A 20,204-nucleotide genomic window follows, 5' to 3' on the forward strand; every position below is an offset into this window, starting at 1 on the left:
TCTCAATCATCAATGAATAACAAAGAAGCAATCAAAACAATCCGGTCGGAGAGACCAGGTCAAGATCTAAACAACCCACGAAGACTGGTCATGTGAAAGTTCGTTGGAGACTGGTTGCGGGGTCGGCAAACAGAATTGCAAGTCGTACGTTCCAGTTGCTTAGAAATTGCAATGCACTTGCCTGGCGTAAAAATACCCCCCTCGGAAGAAGTAGCCGTCCTTGTATAGTGCCGGATTAAGATATGCCTATGGTTCTGTAGGGATCATGAACAATATGTTGTCCCTTCGACTACACCCCATCCTAAGACTAAGAGTAAGACAATCTTTACATCTGCAATTCAGTTTGTGAAGACCTTGGTTCTGATCATTATCCTTGTTTTGAACACCAAGATGCGCGATCTACTGTACGCAGCCGGTTCATGGCCTCTATGAACCATGATAAACCCTAATCCGTAAGAATACGATTGGGTCGGACACCTTTTCTGAGGGGACATAACGACATTCATGAACCACGTGTAGTACCCACGTGCGGCGCTGTTTGTAAACAAACCAGCTCAAAGGCCAGGGGTCAGAGGTTACGCACGTGTCAAGGTTGTGTTGATCAGTCGACCGTCAAGATTGCGGCCACAAACTGCCTACAAAGTGACTATTCGGAATCCAATTTTTGGTGTGAGTATGTTTAAAACATTGTATTTGTTCTTGGGTTTCTAGTGTGTAACTTTTATTTCCCGATTTCTTGTTCATTTTGGACGAAAACAGCTGCATACCATTGGCTTTTGATCTCGCCCAAAAAGTTGGCTATTGGCTATTGCTATGCTTTACACTCACTCAGTCACTGACTGTACATTGATAAGGTGACTGTACATTCATAAGGTAAGCATATTTAAAAGAGGAGTACTAACAACTAATCTTCTACCATGCAGTGAGTGTGTATGCAAGGTACCGTGGTGTGTGTCAGAGTTGTTTAAACACACACAGGACAGAGAATACTCCAGCCTATACATTGAGTGCCTACTATTTACTACTAAAAATTTATGAACTATTACTAGTAGCCTACTAGTACTACTAGTACTACTGGCTTGGGGCTCGTCCTGTCCTCCAGCTTTTTGTCGCAAGATATTTCCAGATCGGCTGGCTATTCTTTTTGAAACATTCCTTGCTTTCACAGAAGATTTGAATGAAATTTACAGTCCAAATCACAATTGACATCCCTTCTCCTACGCATAACTTACGTGTCACCTGTGCGCAATTCTGCGCGCAATTGCGCGTCATTTTTGCAGTTTATACGCGTGAGCTCTTCACATTTGAAAATGGCAGGAGAGATGTTTTTTACACCCATGAGTTGGATTTGGTTGGAGGACTTAACCACTCACCATCGATACTTCACTGTCCCTTACAAACCTGAGGAATATGTTCCTGTAAACCTGAGGATATCTTAGGGATGTGATGGGGAGGGAGTGTGATCACACCATCGATATGGAAAAGCCTCAATGCGCCACCCCAAAGTCAACCACTACAGAGACACTGAATTGCATTGATCACCAGTGACCCAGGGTGTGGTAAAAAACTAAAATTGAGAGGCTAACTTGTACTTAGGTACTTGAACTGGCCTCAATCCCAATCTTACAACATTGTACCAGCCCTGTGTTAATAGCCCTTCTTTGTGGTATTCATTGAAGGCCTCTGTGTTCTCATGTTGAGTACAAAAATTGCTTTATTCATTGAATGATGTCAGGCTCGACATCACTGTTGCAAAATGTTGACCCGACATCAATTTTTTGCCAAGCCCATCCCACCTGAATGATGCAATAAAAACCATAATTCAACTGTTAGGTAACCATGAAAGTCAAGAGGAAATAATCAAATGACCTGCTCTAAATAAAGGAAAGCCTATACAAAAAGTGTATCAAGGGAGGTACCTGTCTCAATGTGCCGTAATAAAAAAAGCACTGTGTCACTAGGTGATGAATCAATAATATTCTATACATGCACCCTGTTCATCAATACTTTGTACTGTCACAAGACCACAACAAGAAGATCTTATTCATGTCATGTCAAGCCACAATTTTTTAAGTACGACAGTAGTCTTATCAACTCGTAATTCGCATAAATCAGTTATGTTCGATCGTTTGATCTCCCGTATCACTTAGATCACAATGAATTAGCCTTCATTCAGTGTGATCGGATCAGATCCCCAATCACTATGTTACTTCCTTCAAAATCAAAAGAGCCATATGAGCACAAGGATATGAGCATGTGCTTTAGCTGCATCGAACAGCAGAATTTGCTTCAATTGATAACAGGTTCCCAAAAAGTTGGCCGCACTTGTTTTCTTGGACCTGGTAAAATGTGTGATTGTTTGGCAGTCCACAGCAATTGTTATCAAGTAATATTTTTTCTCACTGACTTAGATGCTAATGAAGAGTTCTTTGTTGGATGTAGGCCCTTTTCCAGATACGCTGGTACCACCTAGGGACGGCAAAACAAACTACCGTTTTACAATAGGCTTTAACTGTCAGTGACGCCGTCTTTTACTGTGAAGATCTACTGTAAATGTGACCCGTCACAGCAAAACCAGGCGCATGTCGCTCTGAGCTTGGCAGGTTGAGACGGACTGTTTGTTCATTTCTCTATTGTCTGCCTTCTGTGAAATATGAGCACATCAATTTCTTCCATTATCTCCTGGTGTCATTGAGGCTCATCTTCTGTGCGACATGCGCCTGGTTTTGCTGTAACGGGTCACATGTTTTGTTTTGCCGACCCAAGGTGGTACCGGCGAATCTTGTAAAGGGCCTTAAGTATTGGTTTGTAAGCTTTATCCTTGATGATAATATTGAGAGGAAGTTGAGCTCTTTTGCGCTGACAGAAATGTTGACCTGAATATAAAACTATTTCACACATGCGGTGTAGCTGCTGATACATGTAATGACACAAAAATGTCAGACAAAAAAGTGCCCCATTTCCCTTCAATTATCTACTTTATAAATGGGATCTCACAACTATTGGTTTTGTTCAGACAATACAGGAAATATGATATTCACCAGAGGAAACATCATGTGAATAGGCCTACTTCTGTCACACTCTTGAATCAAGTGGGAGTACTTGACGTACTGTTCAGGGCACCCACCATACGTTTTCATTGGCGGACAGCTCAGGTTATTTCCCACATGTATATTCCAATATTTTCTTTATGTTTTCCTGTATTTCCATCAAAATCAGGGATATTTCCTATATTTTCACCCAATTTTGACCAATGATTTTAAGCTCCCCTAGCCTAGAATGCTGGAAATCTCATCTAAGCCCTCCAAATTCTACAAAATTATTCTGGGGAGAACCCACAGACCCCCTTTTGGTTCGTCTCACAGTGACACAAGACACTTGTGATCGATGTGAATTGGATAGACCATACTTCATCCCCAAAAGGGACGAAGTGCGAGGTGCCTATTGCGAAAATGATTGGTTGACGAAACAATGGCCTGATTGGTTTGCTAGCCTTGTGACGTCAAACTATTTTTACACCGAGGGGTTTTCCTGTTTTCATCAGTATAAATGCGTTCAGGCTGGAATTCCTGGCTTTTTTCGGCCTCACACACAGGCTCTATGTACAGCGTAGCGGATCGAGGCTATATAATGGACTATGACTTGGAGAACACTGCACACCTAAACAGTGCCTGTAACACTCTCCAATGGCACAGTAGAAAGTTTCAATAATTTTCAAAAATACAAAATGATTTATAACCAGTACTGTGTGATACCAAAAAAAATGTATTGTGATGTCTGTATGCATAATTTGCTCATCACAAGTTCTGAGAATCTTGCATTGTATTGGTTGTTTTCTTTGTTGGATAAGGTGGATGAATAACGCTTCCGTTGCAACGCGGTAAGAAATATCTTCATGGCTGAGTCTCCTACCTGCCTCATCCTCCCACTCAACCACGTCCCTGGGTGTTGAAACTTCCCAACACATTCTACAAGATGCATGGTCGTTGTACGTTCAGAATATTTTATTGTTACCTAGGTATGGGGTTGCCCTCCTGAACATACCACGTTTCTTTAGTAGTTTCTGATGCTATGGTTGAATCTTGGGTAAGTAGGCCTATGTATCCGATGCATAAGTTTTCCCTTATTGCTTGTTTCTCAAAGGGGGGGACCTTTCCCTGGGTATGCAGTTTTTTTTTATCTATCAGGGTGTTACTGTTTTGTGTTTGACCCTCCATTTTGTCTTCCTGCATGTAAGGTAGAATCAGAATGGAGTAATTGTAGCCCCGGTTTAATTGTAGCCCCTGCCTATGATATTGATTGATATCCCCATGAATCAAACAATGCAGGGGCTACAAATACCCCATTCTACCCTATCTGCAAGTCAAACCCAAATGACATATGACTTAAAAAATGACTGTTAGGGTCCATCAATAGTAGTAGTACTGTGCTGGTCTAGTCAGGCATGCATCGTAGAATCCTTTTTTTAAAGGAACACTGCAGACAGGCAATAATCATCACATCACAGTGACCTGCATTCACTAGGTAACTTTTTAATACCAGTATGCTGTCCAGGACACAGTGCAGTGATCCTTTATTTACAGGCACCTGCAGTATTATATGCAATACTAACTTTTGCAGGCTGCTGGGATAAAAATTGCATGTCTGCTTAGTCCAGTTGAAGTTCCCAAAACCAATTTGTGGATGTGTCACTGTTCATTCTTGGAGCCATTGTACACTATTGACGCTTAAAACTATCTTAGCCGGAGTCATATTTTACCTCTACAACTCTAATATACCTTACCATAGTATTATTTAACATGATATTGGGTGATATGAATAAAGACTAGCAAATGCTTTTACTCCGGTTTTGTACAGGAAGGTCTAGTGTAAATGTACATGGAGATTTAGATAAAAGCATTTGCTAGTCTTTATTCATATCACCCATTGATAACTCACCTGTAGGCCTAAGTGAGTTACCAGGCAGACAACTTAGATCAAGGAGCCTGATAGTGATATATGTACAAGTGGATTATAGTAAGTACTGAATCAATCCTAATTCGTGTAATTCTATTATTTGGAGAATTCGGTAGGTCAGTGGCAAATGTGGCATATTGCCAGCCCCATAGTCAGGAGGCTGTGAGTTCAACTCTTAGAAGGATTGATCACTGCTGTCTCGTCTTTGTGTCCTTGAGCAAGGCACCTAACCCTGAGTTATGAAACGTTGTTGAAATATATATCCGTGACGTATATCTCAAAGCAAATTTTCAAATTCAAACTAAACAAATTTCAAATTTTAAGGAGCGGTTCCTGCAGTTCAGGTCTTTAAAATGTGGTACATATTGCAAATGTATTGGCAATTTAGTTCAGGTTCATGTCTGACTAATTTTGTTCACGATAGCTCTCGCCCAATTCATTGCATTGACAAGCCCACGAAATTGCATGATAGAATACAAAATTGTATGATAGAATACGAGACCCCATCCTGATCACATTGAAACGGTTCAGTAAATATGCTGAATGTTATTGAAATCGTTTGGATATTCTTTTGGTTATTTCGCTAAATGGCCTCGTATTTAGGCCAGGGACTAAGTTAGCTGTCCTGTCAACTTGACAACTGTACTGATAGTCATATCATTTTAGTTTGTTCGTGGAAGTTAACTTGTGTAGGTAGGTTTTGAAAACTTCAATGGTAAGGTAAGGTGTGTCTAGTCAGGGTGGTTGCCCTTGAAGTCGAAGCCAATAAAAGCTGGGTAGGAGTTTCGTTCCAGGATTTGTGGGGGTGGGAGGGGGGGGGCATCTATAAGGAGACAATACCCCTGTGGTTTTGACTTTTCAAGAACATTTTTAGATTCTATTTGGCCGAGGTGGCATTTCTGATCCTTGAAAATACAGTAGAACCTCTCTATTAAGGACATCCTCAGGACTGACAAGTGCTGTCCTAATAGAGAGGTGTCCTGACTAAAGAGGTCAAATTGAATGGGAACACCCAATTTGGGACCAAAACTAGTGTTCTTAATAGAGAGGTGTCCGCTAAGGGTGGTTCTACTGTACCATTTTCACTGTTTTCCTCTTGTGGTTGTCAAAAAGTATAAAAGCACCATAAAAATTGCATGTTATATTTGTTCATCACTTAGCAAAATTTAGGATAGGCATTTTAATTTGAGGGCAAATATTCAGGGGGAGGGGCACTTTTTACCCTCCTGCCCTTCTTATCTGCCAAAAACGTTCCTGGGGTATTTGTGTTGCCTGGGTACTGGGGGCTAGTTAAGGTTTGAAATCTTAGTGAAATACTGAAATAGTCTGATTTTTGAAAATGGTAGTACCTAAAATTTGGGATTGCTTCCCCAAATCCTGGCCAAGGGGAGAATTTTAAAACAATCTGGTAGCAAGAGGGTTAAGCATAGCACATAACGCAACATTCAGCATTTCTGTATTGGCTTTTCAGTGAACGATCTGCTCATCCTGAAAACATGCTCTTATTGCTGGCCGTTATTGACTTAAAAACACATCCTTCATGGGGATGCAATTAAATGTAATGCTTGCAATTTGTAGATTGCATTTTCATCATTTTAGATAATCATACATGGCAAAGCTGAGTGTATTTTGATCCTCTTCACCCTGGAGAATCTGTTCACCAGATTGCCGAGAATTAGGCAGGCCTTCCAGTTTGTCGAGCAGGCCTGTTCTCGGACAAAGGAAAAAGTTATTCAATTAAAGTTGGAAAGTTGTTTTTCGAGAAAGTTTACCAATGAAAGCACTGTTTGGCTATTTTTCTTGTGAGGCAGCCATTCTCCCAGGGCTCAAAAAGCACTGTCCAGGGCAGGCTGCTCGGTAAGTTGGAAGGCCTGATAAGATTCTCGGCAATCTGTAGAATCGTCTCTGGTTGCCTGCATATTGCTGTGGAGGTTTTGCGAAGGTTAAGCAAAAAACGTACAGGAATCCTACTGTGGGAGAGGTGTGTGTACATTGCGCACTACATTGTGCACAACATATGCCAATTCAGGGATGTCAATTGTGAGTGGGACTTATTCATATCTACCAACATGAATACTCTTCATACCCTTGTGCTGATGTTGACTAGCAAGAAGAACAGACCATACACCGCATCCTCCAAAACTGTGCTTGAGCCCAGCGGAGAACGGCCTGGATGGAGGGTCACGATTTCAAGTTGGAACTGTTACCGTTGGGAAGGGTGGACCGACCTGAAGGCCACAGCCAGGTCTGTGACGTCCACCGACCTAATAAAAACCTGTTGCTGTTGTCGAATGCTAAATATTGGAAAAAGTAACGTGAATTATAATTGTGAACATTTTGATTTAATTTTCCATGCCTTGTGTCAATTCAGAGCATCACCATGGCGGGACGTGCAATCCTCCTGCTCTCACTGCTTGCATCATGCCAGCATCTCGTCATGTCGAAGCCGAATGGGGCGCCCTCCTCCGCCTGTATAAACATGGTGCCTCAACACAGAGTGGATCCCCAGACGAGCAAGGCACCTTTCACAATCGAAATCTCAAAGAGTAAATACGCAGTCAACGAACCCGTTGAAGGTGAGCAAAATTACTTTCATCAATCAAGAATGGAGACGTGATCTTTCTTTATTTTTGCTTGAACATCAGTAATAGATTAGGAAATGACGTTTTTTTTCCTGTCTTGGTTGTGAATAGTTTGAGGGTTCCATTGAATCCTTTGCAATAAACTGTCATGACAATATCTTTTAGGACAATTTCAAAGTCTTGCACTTCATCATCATCATCATCATTCAGGCGTCATGTCATGGTCCAGAATTGGACGTTTGCCTTTGCACTTGACATGCAAAACATCTCAATTATTCCTCGAAGAGAGATGGAGTCCAGTTTCAATCAGATAGTTCTAATCTACCTTTCAGTAACTCTTCTTGGGACTGGTGGTGAGCAGTTTGAGGGGTTCTTGCTCGAGGCACGACGGGTCGACCCCAATGCCCCAGGTGGTACCAGTGAGCTGATTGGAACCTTTGCCGTTCCTGCTGGTTTGGGGTCAGAGGTCAAGACAACGTGCCCAGGATCAAAAGGGGTAAGAAGACCATACAGTGGAACCTCCCTTGGCAGACACCTCTCTATTGAGAACACCCTCTATCAAGAACACCGGTTTTGGTCCCAAATTGGTTGTTTCCACTCAAATTTTGACCTCTCTAAACAGGACATCTCTCTATGAGGGAGAGCACTTTTTAGTCCCAAGGGTGTCCTTATGTAGAGATTGGAAAACGTCTATTTCCCTATTTTTCAGAATGGTTTAACACACGCCAAGCAGCAAAAGAGGTCGTCGTTGAAAGTGACGTGGACGGCTCCCAGCGGCAAAACTGAGGGACATTTGGAATTCAGAGCCACTTTCGTGAAGAATATCGGTACATTCTGGATCAACGTGAAGTCCCCGATTCTGGATGATCCTTCGGCTGCACCTCTTCCTTCACCGACACCTGCTGTAAGTTGATCACGAGGTCACACATACGGGGGGAGAGGATGGTCTAAAATCAATTCGTGAATATCATGTCCCCAATGTTTGGAGCGCTGACAACTACAAGTCAGGTTTCTTCGAAGTTTGGTTTTAAGTCAGGATTTTTAGCATAGGACTGTCAGTGCAGAAATTAAAATCCTTCTTCAACGAAACCCAATGGTCAGTTTGAGCCAAATTGAGGGTCACCTGGCTACGCCATATTTTGTTTCTTGGTATTTCTCGTTCATATTCGGCACATGATGAGTAGATGGGCACGGAAAAATAATAAACTGAGGATTTCACCAGGAATTGGCCGAGAGATAAACTGCACAGAACGGAAAATGTCTAAATCCAATGCACTGCATCAATGTACACAAATAGATACAAAAATGGTTTTGTTGCCATGGTTACTGAAATTAAAGAATCATGTTCGGTTTCAAATGCCAGATCAATAAAAACCAAACTTCAAAGAAATCCGACCAGTACTTCACATTCCAGAGCCGAAAAACGATGGACTTCAGTTAGACGTTGGACGTGGGGTCTAAGTTAAGATAAGTTCTTAAAAAATTCCAGGTTTTGTTTTTGCAAATTTTGATGTCAGCGTTGGAAACACCTTTCTGTCAACTATCCAGATATATGACCTAAGAGTGAAAATAACTTCTATCAGGCCAAGGATATGCTACCTGCTTCGAAAAAAGAGGAAAATTGCCGATATTTCTCACATAATCCAAAAAATTCTCCTTCCAGACTTTCGATCCGATCAAACAAATCGTGACAAATGGCGAGTGTGGGGTGACGAAAGGATGTTTCCTCCACCCTGCCGAATGCACGGAGAGCACCTGCGAATACCTCCTGACCTATCGCGTCAACGGGGATTATGTCGATTTTGAGATGAGTGCAAAAACTTCTGGTTATATTTCTGTCGGATTCTCATACAATCAGAAAATGGTGAGTGTTAAAGGGACAATAACCCACATCCAATCACATATTTTAAACTTCTGGTTGTATTTCTGTTGGTTTCGTTCGATCAGGCAATGGTGAGTGTTAAAGGGACAATAACCAGCATCCAATTACCTATTTTTGTTTTTTTCAATGAAAACAGATTTTGGTATGCGAAAGAAAAGACCTTGGCACTCAAAACAACACATAGGTCCTAAGAAAGCATAAATACCAAAACCCTGAGCATTACCTAGCGTTACAAGAAAGGACGTGACAAGGTTACAGTCTTAATTTCATAATCCCTTTAAAATCTTCAAGAATTTATCACTGTAGACCGTTTTGTTGACATCATTATTTCGCGGATTTTGTGAATAAGTTCTATGGCAAAAAACTTGTTTTTATTGGAAAACCGAACAAACAATTGTATTCCACCAAAAGAAAAATCCTAAATTTGTTAGGGTTTTTTTCAAAATTTTGCTATGGGTTTAAAAAGGTCCGGCGAACATATCTTCTCCAGAATTTTTTGATCAATTCATATGATTAACTACATGTACAGGTACATGTATAATGCTATCCTTACCATGAACACTTGACTATATACCAATTCTAGAATTTTCTTTTAAACTCTACGTTATTTCTATTTCATATCCTGTGCCCCTTTGCTGTGGAACGGTCTCCCCCAGCATCTAAAACTCTCACTTTCAAAAGTCGGCCAAAGACTTGGTTGTTTCAGGACCACTTTGGTAGGGTAGCGCCTTGATCAAGCTTTAGAAGGGCGCTTTTTAAATAGGTATCATCATTATGATGATGATGATGATACCATACTACATTTGTACTTTCATGATACCTTTTCCAAAATTTTCTTATAAACTCGTCTTCTCTTTTGTTTTGAGGACCTTGATAGCGTGATTGACTGCATCTACGATTCCCAGGTCCCTTCAGTGAACATCCAGCATTCATACAATGGTGGCAAAAACAACGAAGTTATCGCGAATGTAAGTCTACCAGTCGGTTTTAAATACGCAGAAGAGGCGACAGAACCAGCGTCTACTAAGCGACATTCATGTTTTGAGAAAAGTGGGTCAACTTTGGGTCCACAACATTACGAGTGACAATTTGACAACATGAAACCTCTTTGTAAACCCGACCTAATACCGCTGTGCAACATTTCAGTTTATTGTCGTCGTACCTGGCATCTTTAAAATCCCTATTTCCCTTAAAGGCGAAAACCGGCCTGTCCAACATGACAGGTTACTTCTTCAAGGACCGAGTCTCCTGTCGTTTCCGTCGGTTGAAGGTCATCACAAATAACGCCAAGATCTACTCCCTCGATCAGAAGTATTACGTCCTGTTAGCCCGTGGAAAGAGCTCTGGTGGTAAGGATTTTCTCTCTGCTGTTACGAATAAAAAAAACTGTGCCTGTCCTTAAAGGGGGACTATAGGCAGGAGCAGGGGGGTTAAATTGACCATCATTTGACTTATATGCACGGTATGAAAGGTCACAAGGTCATTTTGATTCACCACTAAATATATCCCTCGTACAAGCATGATTATTTTTGACGTACTGAGAGATGGGAGAGACTTCCATTAGCGACTTTAGATAACTTTATCTTGCCTATCCAGCTGCTGCCTAAAGAGTTCCTTTAAAGGCCTAGGACATTTTAACCCCAGTCAGAAGGTGTGAAAGCACTTGACTGTAATTGACCTTTCTTTGCGAGTAATTTAAAATACACAGGGGAGGTACAATATAATCATAAGGACATGATGTACTGTGAACTGCCAAATTTACAACGTGTTTTGTTTTTTGCAGAAATTGCAAAAAACCTTGGTTTGCAAAAATCAAAAATGCAAAAATGTGCTAATTTGAGACCTGTATATGCATTTTCCAGCTGAATTTCATCACAAATGTCGAATAGAATTACCATCTCTAGATCTGTTAATTACCAACAAAACTGTTTTTGCACAATTTTCTGACCATGTCTGAGGATAGATACCCTCAGCTTCTTTACGGGAAAATAAAAAGTAGACCCTGCTGACCTTGATAATGATGTAAAATGGAGATGATTGTAAATGTAAATGGAGATGATTGTAAATATAAGTGGCGATGATTGTAAATATAAATGGAGATGATTGTAAATATAAGTGGAGATGATTGTAAATATAAGTGGCGATGATTGTAAATATAAATGGAGATGATTGTAAATATAAGTGGCGATGATTGTAAATATAAATGGAGATGATTGTAAATATAAGTGGAGATGATTGTAAATATAAGTGGTGATGATATAAATATAAGTGGAGATGATTGTAAATATAAGTGGTGATGATATAAATATAAGTGGAGATGATTGTAAATATAAGTGGAGATGATTGTAAATATAAGTGGTGATGATTGTAAATATAAATGGAGATGATTGTAAATATAAGTGGTGATGATATAAATATAAGTGGTGATGATTGTAAATATAAGTGGAGATGATTGTAAATATAAGTGGTGATGATTGTAAATATAAATGGAGATGATTGTAAATATAAGTGGTGATGATATAAATATAAGTGGTGATGATTGTAAATATAAATGGAGATGATGGTAAATATAAGTGGTGATGATTGTAAATGTAAATGGAGATGATTGTAAATATAAGTGGTGATGATATAAATATAAGTGGTGATGATTGTAAATATAAATGAAGATGATTGTAAAAGTAATGGTGATAATTGTAGGGCCCGACCCTCTCAACTTCAACTACGCTTTTTCTTCGACAGGTTTGAAACTCCGACACGATCTCAGCATCCTTCCCAAGATTTCCACTCAAGAAGTCGACGTCAAATCCTTATCCAGTGTCAGCGGTGGCGGGGGCAATTATGGACTGGCCAAGGCCCATGGCTGCTTGATGGTCTTGGCGTGGGTGTTCTTTGCCAGCTTTGGAATGCTTTCGGCAAGGTATTACAAGACCATGTGGCCAAATGCTGGGCTATGCAGCGAGAAAGTCTGGTTTGCGGTAGGTATTACATTTTGTCATACCTCATTAGCATGTGGGCCAATGACGTCACATCATTCAGGGTCACTTGGGGTAAAAAAGAATTCCATTTTTCATGGCAATATTCAATAGCTGGCACTTGTGATGTCAAGTCTTTGCATCGAAATAAAAAATCGTGTCTTGCAATGAGGAGGGTTGCTTCCTCGGACACTTTTCAGTTATCATCAGCTGGATAAACGATTCTTTGAACTGATAGTCATGGACCTCTTTGCTTAAAGTTGACCCCTGCATGTCAGGGCATGGTACACCCAAAATCAAGCATCCATGGACTGTCAAACACTGCAAGGCCATCTATACAATTCTGGTTACACTAACAGTGCACCTCAACACTATACGAACATTTTAAAGTTACTGAAACAATGAGTTGTATGCAAATTTACATATCTAAATCACACAGGAAGGCGTCTGCTCCAATGTCTTAACACAACTGAAAAAGTTTAAGGGTTAATTGTGTTGTCTTGTACATTTCAGGTGCATCGTTTCTGTATGTCGTCCGCTGTCATTCTCACTTGTATTGCTTTCATCCTTATCTTTGTGATGAACGAGGGCTACAGCTATGGGGTAAGTACAGTCCAGTATCAACTAAATACTTGGTCAGTGTTTTCTAGGTACACATGTATGAAATGCTTTTGAACAAAATAAACATTTTTTATATTGGTCGCTTTGTGAAGTCAGAGACAGATTGACTTCTCTTAATCCTATTCTGATTGTTTTTTGTCTGTTTTCCAGCTTGAAGGTCTTCCACATAAAGCGCATCCTATCCTTGGTATTATTGTAACGATTCTCTGTATCCTGAATGTAAGTAAAAGTCTTTTCACAAGTTTTTGCTACTACCGTGGGAGGTGTCTGGACTAACTGATTTTGATGGCAATATTTTGAAAACATTTCGAACAATGATTATGAAACTCAGAGACTCATTTATTTGAAAAAAACTTGAAGTGGTTCGTAAGGATATCACTACCTGGAGCATCAGCTCCCCAGCTGGCCGAGAAGCTTATCTTAATCTTGTGTATTCAAGGCAAGCATTCCAACTTACCGAGCAACCTGCCCTGGCCAGGGAAATGTGGGCATCACAACAAAAATAGCCAAAATTTGAATTATTTGAACTTATTTGTAAATTTATTAAAATATGCTGTGACCATCTGGTGACTGGAACAAATTAATCTGATATGAATGAAATTTTGAGGACGAAGCTAAAGAAGTCGATGATGAATAAAAATGGACAGAATGATAACACTTGCCTCAGTCATCGACGATCGTTTTATTTTCAGCCTTTGATTGCCCTGTGCCGTCCTCACCCCAAAGACAAGAATCGACCGATCTTTAACTGGGTTCACTGGGCCATTGGAACCATAACACACATACTTGCCAGTAAGTAGCCTCGCTCTCCAGTAATCTACTTCTGTTTTTGCTCTTGTGAGCGTAAATCGTGTACCAGTGCAGTTGTGCGCCACTTGGGTTTCTTGACCTTGTGCCTCCATCGTCGCCCTTGGACAGAGTCATTTGCCGCTGGCATTCATAGTGGCCAGTCGACTGTGCAACAGGCGGCCACAAGCTTCCTTCAGCTAACCCTATCCTGGGCCTGGTCCTCAATTTGGCTAGGTGTCGGCAGTATTTCTCCATCACCTAGCAGTGATTGGGTGTAAGACAGGTAGGACCTTCGCTGGCGACCTGGGGTCTCCTGCCATTTGTCAGCAGGTACAGGGCTGACAATTTGGCTGGTTCGTTTTCTGACATTCCTCAATATATGCCCCAGTAATGTCAGTTGGTGTTGGTGCACAAGGTTTATTGGGGGCTGCACTTCACCATGGGGTACACTATGGCATCAAACGAAGACTTCTTACACTTCTTTTTATTTCAGTTGTAACTATGTTTATTGGCCTCGATCTCGGCAAGGCGGAAACCCCATGGTATGCGACCTGGTTCCTTGTGGCCTTTGTTATCTTCCATTGCTGTGTCGAGCTAATCTTGGAGATCCACCAGTGCTGCACTGCCAGGAGAAATCACGGTAGGTGAAAGTAAACATGTCACGAATCGCTTATGATATGGGAGAGTTTTGAGTGGCCCTGCAAAACCCGATACGGGTGAAACGTTCTCATTCAGAGATAGAATCGGTATCAAGGATACCAGACCATTATGTGACTTTTGTCTGTGGCACATGCGCGACAAGGTGGGTGTGATGGGTTTCAGAATAATAATGTGAGATGGCAACTCGGATGACATTCAATACAAAGGCGCTTGGCCCAAAAAGGGAGAGCTTTGGTTGCATACATGCCAACGGGATAGACCCCCCCTCCCCAATACGCACCTCGAACACTCTAGTACCAACCCCTCTTGGTGCGTAGTTACATAATGAATGCCCCCTTAGTTAAGCATGGTCAGTGAATGTGTGATTTTAAACCACATACTGGTTTGTTTTGAATCCTTGTTATTCAAGTTATTCTACTGTTTTCAGAAAAAGCAGAGGAGTTCGAAATGGAAAAGGAGAGGAGACCACGAGATTATCTTAATGAACCGTCCCCATCGGTGAGTTGGCTTACCCTCTGTAAATCAGGCCATTTCGAGTTAACACTTTGCGATGTGAAGTGTTGGTTCAGAAATATGCTGATGGCATCATGATAGGCAAGCCTAATGATAAGCCAATTGGCATGCTTGAAAAGATACCCGCAACTCATCGTAGTACGCCCATTATTTTCAACTCTTTGCTTCTCAGGTGACAATATTCGTTCGTATTTCCCCAAACTTGAATTGTGGGAGGTATGGTACACAATTTCCAGCATGAGGGTCTGTGTATGCAAATGTATACTAGTAACAGGCAGTGGGGATGATACATGTGCCAGCAAAAGGGGGTGGAGATTTGGGATTGTTGCACCTGCTAGAACAGGTCTATTGAAAACTCCAGATGATGCTCCACACGTCATGAAGTTGAGACTTACAAGAGTGACTCCCTTGAGTGTTTATTGAGCAGTCTGGTGCCTAAATGGTGAACATTTCACAGCTTGTGCGATGCTTTTTAAAAGCCCTTTCCTCTTCTTTTTCAGGGCCGTTTCTTCAAGATGTTCTTCTATATTCTCCACGCAGTTGTTGTCGGCGGCCTCGCCATCGTGTTAGTACTTATGATCGCCATTGGACGTGACAAACTTGGCTAGGCCGTTAGTCTGAGATGATGAGGGTCGTGCGCAGAAAGCTGCTAAAGGCCTACAGTGTTGTTTATAATGTAATACAGTCCCAGTCATAATTGACATACCCTCTGCGTGGCGTGAGCTGCACACATGCCACAACCTACACTCGTTGATAATGATGGTAATAGTGTTAGTGAGTTTAAATGTATAGCGCTTTTCACTGTATTATATACTGTCTCAAAGTGCTTTACAATCGCAAACATTATTCCGTGAACAAATACCACTCCGGTGCTGTATACATGTGTGCTGCTTGCGGTTTACTCACTGGGAGTGTACATAACGCCATGAAGGTTCTCGTACATGTATCTTACGCAAAACAAACAATTTTACTGGGAAAATAAATGGGTGTGAGTGGGTGCAGCTCGCACAAAGTTTAAGTAGATTGTGGCCAAAGCATTTGTGCAACTCGCGTGCTGGGTTTTGCGTACTTGTATGTTATGAGTGAAATACGTATAACATACACAAATCTAGGGATGTCAATTATGACAGGAAATGTGGTATTGACCGATTTTTTTGGCTGTAAGCTCAGAAACATTTCACATTTATATAACGAGAGTATCGTCATGAAATTTTGCCATGAAGTTTATCAAACTTGCCCCAACCACAAAGTGGGCTTAGCACCTTTCTGCTTTAGACCCTCTACTCGTGCATGCATTATGTAAAAAAGATGGTGTAAGTGTGTGAACACTCATTCATACGGCGATTCTGTTTATAGATTGTTGTCAGGTGTTGATGCATTGTCTTCACAACTTCAGCAGACCCTATGTGCAATTCTGATAACAAATGTCGATGGAGTCTCATCTTTCTTACATACATGTAATGCATCGAGATTGAAACTTTTGCCACTTCCTGAACAAAGCTGCTTGTATATTTCTTATAACGCTTAACTTTATTATTAAACTGCTGGGTGTTTAGCCAATGCAATACTGATGAAATATATACTGCAATACTGAAGAAATATTCTGTGTCATGTCCAAAACCACTGTGTACAAGTGTGGTGTAGGCAGACCCTGCTATACCTACAAGAAGAACACTCCAATGGCCTAATTTTTTGTTGTTAAGGGAGGACAAGTGCACATATTAATACCGACAGGGTATTGCCCAATGGAAAAATACCCGATTCGCATTGAAATACCCTGCGCAACAAAAGAATCGAATCAATGGACTCACCTTCGGGAAATATAGCTCTGCTTGTTTGTGCACAGTGAAAACATGTTTGTAAGTTAATAAATGTGACCGTCACAGCAAAACCAGACGCATGTCGCACAGAAGATGAGGTTAAATGACACCAGGAGGTCATGGAAGAAATTGATGTGCTCATATTTCACAGAAGGCAGACAATAGAGAATTGAACGAACAGTCCGTCTCAACCTGCCAGGATCAGAGCGACATGCGCCTGGTTTTGCTGTGACAGGTCACAAATGTCATTGTTTAAGTTATAATATTTAGAAATTTTCAACAAAGGATTTTGTAAATTTTGAATACTGAGTATTACGTGTAACCCTTCAACTGCCACCATCGCCGAATTGCGACGAGCGCCCATGTGTTATTCACCATTGAGTTTCATTGAAAAATCGTCTGCTTCGCAGTCTTCCCGGCTACTGATGGATGGCGTGCAGGTGATCGTTTCTATGGCGGTGGCGAGGAATCTAACTCTTCTTCGCTTCAAGCTACAGTCTTTTCAAAACAGGTTATTGGAAAGTTTTAAAATTATAAAAAATATACATGTATTCGGCAGTTTAAGGGTTAACAAAGCAATAGCGTGAAACACTATAAACATTGGCTAATGTGAACTGAAGGACAATCTGCTCAGGTCCCAATAACGTTACATGTAGGTGCTTTGGGATCAGGGCCTTGTTGTACAAGACAAGTTTTGTCGCTTCCGCTGGCGTGAAGTTCTCTCGGTGTTATCTCCTTCAGTTAAGTTCATTTGACTAAACACCAAGTTACTTTCATATATTTGATATGTAGGAAGAAGGGTGTTCACGAATGTAAATTAAGTTGTTTCAACTCAATTGCGATAATGATAATGTAGGATGTCATCTTGGTTTCTTCTACTTACTTAAGTCCACCGAAACAGAAAGATTTTTTTATGGAATATATAATGAGAATTATTAGTGTTTTACATGTAGGTGTCAATCTATTTTATTCGCCTGAAAGAGAATTTGTGATGTACATGTAGTCTAGATTGTACCTCTTGTAGGACTTGTGATGTCTCTCTGTATCTTTACCAGAGTTCTCCACAAGCCTTTCCAGCCGGGCCCTGCACCCGGTTCGCACACACAGGAATCAGGGGCAGCTGGATCAAAAAAAATTCATCATGTGTCGTAGAGTCACATCTAACCCACTTCTCATAGATACTACATATCTCTTATTTTAAAAGACATGAAAAATGCCTTGAAGACCAACGCAAGTCTATGAAAATACCATGAAATCACTGTAGACAAAAAAGGATTTTTTTCAGCCCTCTCAAAAGTATAACTCAACTCGCGCTGTGCGAAGAACTCTGCTTTACATGTTTTATGAGCATGTAATTCTACTGCGCTTCCATCTTTTCAACTACATGTATGCTTTATCATCTCGGGCTGTGCGAAGAACTCTGCTTTACATGTTTTATGAGCATGTAATTCTACTGCGCTTCCATCTTTTCAACTACATGTATGCTTTATCATCTCGGGCTGTGCAAAGAACTCTGCTTTACATGTTTTATGAGCATGTAATTACTGCGCTTCCATCTTTCAACTACATGTATGCTTTATCATCTCGGGCTGTGCGAAGAACTCTGCTTTACATGTTTTATGAGCATGTAATTACTGCGCTTCCATCTTTTCAACTACATGTATGCTTTATCATCTCGGGCTGTGCGAAGAACTCTGCTTTACATGTTTTATGAGCATGTAATTACTGCGCTTCCATCTTTCAACTACATGTATGCTTTATCATCTCGGGCTGTGCGAAGAACTCTGCTTTACATGTTTTATGAGCATGTAATTCTACTGCGCTTCCATCTTTCAACTACATGTATGCTTTATCATAATCATATCGCTTTTTTTAATAACATCATCGTGTTGTTATATGTAAATCATTGCTTTTGTTATGATTTCGAATATATTATTGAAGTAGTGGTAATTTTATAGGGTTAGGTCCAAGATAGATTCAAGTTTTCTAATCTGTCTTTGGTTTAAAGTTTATGTAGATCATTAGCCGGTTAGTAAGAAATGATCTAGTTGGCAACTTCCAATTTTCTAGAATATAGAATTTGAACTATAAGAATATTGAATTTTCAACATTTTTCGTACGTGTCAAAATACTATGTTAATGTAGAATCTCAATATTTTGGATTCTTCTATAATTTTTTTTTCTCATGAGATCCTGCAGAATCATTGTAGGAACGATCTATGCAATTGTTTCAGTACCAAGTACTAGTATTATAACACTTAATACCAGTACATTTAAAGTCTCACTGTATTCGATTCAACTCTTAGCAAGCTGATACATACTACAAGTTGTAGCCAGAGACCTCTAGCTTCTTGCTTCTTTTTCTGTGTAAAGTGCATTACCCCTAAGTGGGCACATAGTGCATCTTTCACTGGAAAGAGTGATTCACTGTGATCAAAGTGTTTTGTAATGTGTATTAAAAGCCTATCCCGTTTGTAAGAAAATAAAAATTAGTAATTGAATTTGAAAATTTCCAATTTGTTTAAATGCATGCGAAATATATGAATATGAATATGAATATTTATTCGACCAACAAAATTTACAAGGTGCATTAATGAAATACATGATATTGATTGTGGTCGGGAGCAGAACAAGACCAGATTGGCCGCTTAATGCCTGCTCCCTTATGAATTACATGTAGTACAATGTTAATTATTATATACAGGATTTACAATTTAATTTACAAGACAGTTCTATTTTACAGTGAAGGAGTGAGTAATAACAGTTATAAGAGTTATAACTTTCAGCATTGCTGTTGTGCAGACAGATATACATGTACAGCCAATTCGTATGGATAACTACACTACAGCATTGTGTATAATTGCACTTCTATTTCCCTGGACCACCAGTCATTACAAACGGCGTACCCCTTTGAAGGCTGTGCTGAAAATAATCCCATCCATCAAGATTCCTGTGTGGTTGGCCGAAGTTCTGACGAGAATCTCGAATGGATAAAAAAATTGTAAATAGGAATTATGATATTGTTAAAAGCATGACATTTTTTTAATTGAACTTTAAACTTATCTTATTAGCAAAAAAGGTACAATGTTTATATGTTGAAATAAAATATTAAATTGGCTTCAGTTCTTCAGTGTCTTTATTACATACCCTGCAACTTATGCTTTCATGTCACAAATACATTCCAAATCCTGGCCATCCATCCCCGATTTTGTTGGGTAGAGCCAACTTGCATTCATATAGATAGCGCTGTGCATGCACAGAGCTGCCAACCCTCCATGAGGGACATAGATAATGTGTCCGAAAATATCCTTCTGACAAAATATTAGTACATGTACTTTTCAATACAGTCACAACCAGGTCGAATCCATCAACTGGACATCTTGGGAGACAGACCACCAGCAGTATCAGT

At 40.3% G+C, this 20,204-nt stretch overlaps 1 protein-coding gene across 2 annotated transcripts; it reads left to right on the forward strand.

Moving 5' to 3' along the window:
* The first annotated feature begins 578 nt into the window (after positions 1-578).
* On the forward strand, positions 579-19,913 carry LOC135486502 (ferric-chelate reductase 1-like). 2 transcript variants are annotated; one of them, XM_064769323.1, is made up of 14 exons: positions 579-669; positions 7,328-7,532; positions 7,871-8,034; positions 8,248-8,442; positions 9,202-9,402; positions 10,287-10,388; positions 10,616-10,769; positions 12,160-12,395; positions 12,906-12,995; positions 13,164-13,232; positions 13,706-13,805; positions 14,296-14,442; positions 14,890-14,960; positions 15,476-19,913. In XM_064769323.1, the coding sequence occupies exons 2-14, from the start codon at positions 7,337-7,339 to the stop codon at positions 15,581-15,583; spliced, it is 1,833 nt and encodes a 610-aa protein (XP_064625393.1). In that variant the 5' UTR covers positions 579-669; positions 7,328-7,336; the 3' UTR covers positions 15,584-19,913. The 2 variants fall into 2 exon arrangements, with proteins under 2 accessions (XP_064625393.1, XP_064625394.1); XM_064769324.1 differs by lacking the exon at positions 579-669 and adding an exon at positions 5,582-5,649.
* Positions 19,914-20,204: the final 291 nt, after the last annotated feature.

The sequence above is a fragment of the Lineus longissimus genome, chromosome 4 (assembly GCF_910592395.1).
Source record: "Lineus longissimus chromosome 4, tnLinLong1.2, whole genome shotgun sequence".
Classification (NCBI taxonomy): domain Eukaryota; kingdom Metazoa; phylum Nemertea; class Pilidiophora; order Heteronemertea; family Lineidae; genus Lineus; species Lineus longissimus.